Source organism: Chrysochloris asiatica, unplaced genomic scaffold (genome assembly GCF_000296735.1).
Source record: "Chrysochloris asiatica unplaced genomic scaffold, ChrAsi1.0 scaffold00030, whole genome shotgun sequence".
In the NCBI taxonomy this organism is placed as follows: domain Eukaryota; kingdom Metazoa; phylum Chordata; class Mammalia; order Afrosoricida; family Chrysochloridae; genus Chrysochloris; species Chrysochloris asiatica.
The window spans coordinates 292280-298279 of record NW_006408548.1 but is presented as its reverse complement, the minus strand read 5'-3'; the positions used below and the strand labels follow the sequence as shown (position 1 = coordinate 298279).

At 48.9% G+C, this 6000-nt stretch overlaps 1 protein-coding gene across 1 annotated transcript in view; it reads right to left on the bottom strand.

Moving 5' to 3' along the window:
- Positions 1-2091: 2091 nt before the first annotated feature.
- Positions 2092-6000, bottom strand: part of LHFPL4 (lipoma HMGIC fusion partner-like 4) — a 29367-nt gene continuing 25458 nt past the window's right edge. Inside the window, exons 2-3 of the mRNA XM_006851560.1 lie at positions 5368-5604; positions 2092-2192 (exon numbers count right to left, since the gene is read on the bottom strand). Coding sequence (XP_006851623.1) covers positions 2092-2192; positions 5368-5604 — 338 coding nt within the window. The remainder of the gene's footprint in view (positions 2193-5367; positions 5605-6000) is intronic.

Sequence of the window (6000 nt, the reverse complement as noted above, 5' to 3'; positions counted from 1 at the left end):
AACTGTGATGTGGTCTTGCTCTTCATCTCTCCTTTTCCCATCTCTGTCTTGCTTCTTCCCTCCTCCTCCTTACTCTGTCCTCTCATCTCCCTGTCTCCTTCCTTCCCTACCTGTCTATACACCTCTCCTCTGCTCCCTCTTCTCCCCTCAGGTCTCCTCCCATCCTAACTACTCGTCCTGGTCCCTCCCCTCACACTCTCTCAATGCTGCTACAACCCCTGCAGCCTCCAACACTGGACTTTGGTTTGGATCTCTGAGGAGCTTACTCCTGCCTCCACTCCTCTGAGGCTTCCTTTACCCTCCTATTTGACAAGGGACCTTGGTGGCATAGCCCCATCCCCAGGCAGCCTGTTGAGGGAGGCCCCAGCTGTGCAGCCGCAGCCAGGGGCTCAGTGGATTCAAGAGAAGAGGCACAGTGCTAGGGCCAAAGAACTGGGGTTGGGGGCAAGGGTGGGGGTGGGGGTTCAGGACTTGGTAAGAATCCAACAGGATCCAGTGTCTGGTTCCAGTAAGGGTCCAGATGGAGGAGACCGACAGAGGGTTTCTGGGTCTTTCTTGAAAGTCCTAATCCCCTAAAGTACAGATCTTATGGATATAAACACAGGTTGGCAAATGCATAGCACACACACTGTCCCCCACCCCTACCCCCTTTGGCTGAGATAGACAAAACTTGGTGATAGCTGTACTCTTCCCATTGGGCCTGCAGGGGGCTTCCTGCTCCTCACCAGAAGATCCTTCAGCTGCTCCAAAACTAGGTGCTGAAAGCAGCTGTCTAAGCCCCAGGGTGGGGAGGGCTCCCAAGACTAGATGGCTGTACCCCAAAATCCACAAGGTAATGAGCAGTGTTTGAAAACATCTAGAGTCTCCCTCATTTGCTCCCTGTCAAGGGGGAAGAAGATACCCCCACAGTGGGGGGCGGGGAGACTTCTCAGCTGCTCCACACACACATTTACACACACATACACACACACATTCATGCCTTGGCTCCAAGCACTGCCCATCAGGCTGTGGACCCTGGGCATATCGCAAGGCGAGAAGGTGGGCTAGGAGGAAGAAGAGGCAAGGACAGGGGGACAGGCCTGGGGGTGGGGACAGGGGGTACCCTGTTCAGAGGTGACCTGCAAGTTCAAGTTATGCAGAAAAGTATCAAAGAGGCAAGGTAGTCTCTGCCCTTAGCAGATGCCCGGGGTGGGGGGGCATAAGAAGAGGCAGGAGTGACATATTCCCTAATTCTCCACCCCTGGGCCCCTCTCCCCACCCCTCAACCCTGATGACAGGACCAAGAAGTCAGTGCTGTACAAAACAGGTCAGGGGCAAAGGTCACTGGCAAGACACCCCAGCAGAGAGGAGGCCAGTCTGGCCCAAGGCTGAGCTGCTTCAATGCTCCGGGCTTCTGAGGTCAGGCCCAGCCCAGAGGAGTCAGAGCACCCGTCCTGTTGCCAGCAGAGCCTTTCTGTCTTTTTTCAGACTGTGCTGAGCAGGACCCCAAGTCCACAGATGGCAGGAGACCCTGTGCTTTCCCCTCATTGCTGCTCAGATTCCTTTGGGAGAGCTGGGAGCAGGCTCGAGTGAAAGTAGCGGCCTGGAAGGCTGGCGGCACCTGGGGTGCTGTGACAGATGTGGTAGAATCATCAGCAAAAAAAAAAAAAAAAAAGTAGGAAAGAGTCTGGTCCACCAAAGGGTCCAGGGCAGTATCTTGATGAAACTTCTGTGGAAGGCAGGGACCAGAGGATGCCAGATACTGCCAGGCAACAGCCTCCTGACGGAAGGAAACTGTAGTCATGGAGCCACGGGCCTCCTTCCCTGAGGGGTCCTGCAGGGAGGCCAGGCTAGAAGGAAGAGGAGAAATCCTAGGGACTGTGGGGGCCAGAGCTCCCTTAGGTCAAATGAGGGAGGAGCCAGAACTGGGTCCTCCCAGGGTCCACAAGTGCTCTCCCTGCTCCAGACCCCTTCCAGCCCCATCGTCTCTTCCAAGCCAGGCAGGCAGTCCGCAAGAAGTCAGTCTGAGAGTGGGAGCTTGATTGGAGGGATGAGCGGGCAGGAGACAGGAGAGGCTGAGGCCAGGTCAACTCCTGGGATGCGATCTGGTCTTCAGGGTCCCTGGGAGTGAGCCACAGGACACGGGAGGACCCCCCATCCGGAGACATCACCCCCTGGCCGCAACACAGAGCTTACTGTAGAGCTCACAAAATCTGAGAAAGAAATGAGTAAGAGTCAGAGACCACCAGGGCATTGGGGCTCCCCTAGGTCATTCCCCAGGGCAGGGTGGGCAGAAGGGAGACCTGCAGGAACTCTGAAATCCCAGAGCTTCTAAGCAGCCTCAAGCAAGTCCCAATTTCCTTGTCTGTAAGATGAGGATAATAATATATTTCAGAGTAATTCTGAAAGGTCAAAAGGGTTTTACACAGAGCCTGGCACATAGCATATGCTGTAATTTGTAGCAAAGAATTTGATTTTTGATTTTTGTTTCAGAGATCTTTGATTCAGCACAGAGCTATGAGACTCGTTCATGTTGAACTCTTCCAACCTATCAGGCTCCTGAGTGAGGGAGATCTCCTGACATTCAAGAGAGGCAACTGATGTAGCAATGTTAGATCACTTTTAACATTGACACTTAGGAGCTTTAAGGAGAAAGCAGAGGAACGCTGATGGGGTCTAGCTCACACCAGTTACCTGGATGCTACTCAGATTTAGAAATGCCAGACCAGCTGTCTTTGTTGCATTTCTGGAGCCGCCACTAGAGGGCAGGCTCTGACTTCATGCAAAGAACATAGAAATTACTGTGCTTTGAGGGTCTCTTCAGGGAAGAGCCCAGAGAAAAATGACACCCAGAAGGTCCAGAAGAGGCGGCAGGCCATTTCTAGCCTAACAAGGCTGAGACAGGAAGTGGGTGCAGTGGGGGATGTTCTTGAGCTTTGGACCTGGATCCGGGTTCAAATTCTGACTGTACCACTTAACTTGACCTTGGGCAAGTTACTCAGCTGCTCTTAATCTCAGTTTTGTTTGTAAAATAGTGATTGTCATGCATACCTGTGGGGGTCTTTATGAGGCTTGAAAGCCCTTACTGAGCACTCACCACAATAAAAGGACAGTTTTACTTCCTCCTTACACAACAGCGCTGTGAGGTGCTACAACTCTCCTCAACCTCAGTGTATACATGGAAGAAGTGAAGATTGAGGAGGTAAAATGATTTTTTAGTTCAGCCTGCTTTCAATGAAGACAATCTATCTCCCCAGATCAGGAGTTCAACTATAATATAAACAAGCTCTTGTCAAATACTGTGCCAGCATTCTCTTATTTGATCCTCACTACCATTCAGAGTCCTTGTATGGCTCTGTGTGTTAATGAGCCAGACTGCAAAGCCATTTGAACTGCAAGGTCGGCAGTTCAAGCTCACCAGCTGCTCCTCGGAAACCCTATACAGGGTCGCTATGGGTAGGAATCGACTTGATGGCACTTCACAACAACAACAACCATTTGTCTCACATACTTTGGGCATTTTATCAAGAGGACATCATGCTTAGTAAAGTAGAGGGTCTTTGAGAAAGAAAAAGACCCTCAATGAGATGGACTGACACAGTGGCGGGAACAATGGGCTTGAAGGTTGGAACGACAGTAAAGATGGCACAAGGCCAGGCACTGTTTCGTTCTGTGGTACATAGGGTCACTGTAAGTTGGAACTGACTCAATGACACCTTAACAACAACAACCAGAACCATTATCCCCATTTTATGGATGAGGAAAGACTACAAGTGATGGATACCATTAATATAAAGTGCCGAACATACACACAGCACAGGCTAAGAGCTCAAGGAATGGAGTAACTATTGCTACCATTTCTCACAGTAAAGAACACACTCCCAATACGCCGGTTTGGGCCCACTGCTGCAGGCTCCCATATGGATCAGGTACAAAGTGGACTTCTGAGTCAGAAGTTAGCTTCTTTGAGTGTAAATTGGCGCCATGTCTTTGGAGAGCAATCTGGCACTGTCGTTACACTTTTAAGTGTTTAATTCTGCTCTTGAAAGATATCAAGAACACACATGCATGAGTAGATGAGGAGACATATATAGAGAAATATGATTATAGGAATATTGGTCATAGTGAAACACTGGAAACCTCAGAGTCCCCAATAGGAGAATGGTTAAAACAACAAGGGTTTAGTCATTTTAAATAATACCAAGCAATAAGAAGAATATCTCTAGGGAATGATAAAGATCTAGAGTCTTAAAAAGTCACCATAGGAAGGATTCATTTAGGAAGATGTCATTTATGTTAGCATATAACAATATTACATATTTGATAAAGGGTCATGTCATGCATGTAGACACATAGAAAAGGGTCTCATAACTGCGGTTACTCCTGAGGAAGATAAGGAGGGTGTTAAGAAAAGGAGGCTGTGGCCTGGTGGGTATTTTAAAGTTACTTGAAATGCACAAAATGTTATATGTAATACACTAATTACAAAGTGTTGTAGGCTCAACACTGGACTGTGAACCACAAGGTTGGCAGTTCAAACCCACCAGCTGCTCCTTGGAAACCCCATACAGGGCTGCTTTGAGTCGGAACCAACTTGATGGCACATAACAACAACAATTGTAGTAAATGCCTGTGACCTCACCACACAGCGCTATAACTTGACCAGTAACTTGGATATGCCTACATGTCCCTCTCTACTCTTTGTGGCTTCCGCTGCTCCCATCCTAACCAGTGATGGACACCATTCTACCATTTGTATTTTTTCTTTCAGATATATATATTTAGTAAAACCATAAATTCTGTACGTGTAAGAAAACATTGCTGAGTTTTGCTTGGTTTTGGACTCAATAAAAGTGTCACTCCATCACTTTCTGGAACTTGATTTTTTCTTCCCTCTCAACAGTAAGTTTTCAAGATATTGACGGTTATTCATAGTCAAAGTTTTGTACTATAACATAATATGAATACACCACCATTTATTTATCCATTCTCCTACTGATGGTCATTTACGCTGTTTTCAGTTGTTTGCTATTCAAAAAGTACCACCATAAGCTTTCTTGTACGTTTCTCATGGGTTGAGGCCCAAGTATAGGTTTGTTGGGTCATGTTGTTGCTGTTGTTAAGTGCCAACTCATATTGACTCTGTACAGGGTTTCCAAGGGTCTGCTGGCAGATTTGAACCGCCCACCTTGCAGTTCAAACCAACCTTGTCGTCCAGTGTTTATTCTCCAGTGCCACGGAGTACAAGTATCCCATTTTGAGGGATCCCGCCAAATTGTTTTCAAGGCGGTGTACTGTCTGGAGCAATACCGAATTCCACCTTACTTTGATGACCTTCACAGTAAACAGTCCCAACCCGAAGGCCCAGCCCCACAGCCCCACACTCGCCTTTGTTCTCCTGCTTGAGCTCCTCCCGAAGCAGGTCTGTTTGCCGGTTGCCCAGCACGAAGGCGAGGAAGGAGAGGATGAGAGCGTTGAGGATGCCGATGATGGCCAGGATGTATGCCCAGCGCACCGAACAGTCCCCCAAGGAGTACTTCCCAGTCTTGGCCCCGCACATTTCCCGGATCGTCTCGGCGTCCCAACCGTCGGGGAAGATCATGCAGCCCAGGACGAGGCACAGAGCTGAGGGGGCATGAGTGCCCACCACCACGGTCAGGGAGGAAGAGAGAAGGGGCTCATTACTCTCCAGAGCTTGTAGGCTACCAGAAGCCTCCTTGGTCGGGGCCCCAGCATGCCCATTCCTCCCCATCTACCAAAGTGCTTATTAACCACTTACTGTGGGTTCCATGGACACAGACAAAGGTCTGAGATTGGTCATTTGTTAAGTGTTGTCAAGTTGTTCAGACTCAGTGACCCTGTATAGGGTTTCCGAGGCTATAAATCTTTACAGGAGCCTCATCTTTCTACCCTCCAACTGCTGACAGTTTTCAACTGTTGAACTTGCAGTTGATTAGCAGCCTGACTCATAACCCAGTATGCTACTAAGGCTCCTTGGGATTGGTCATGGGGAGCAGAAAC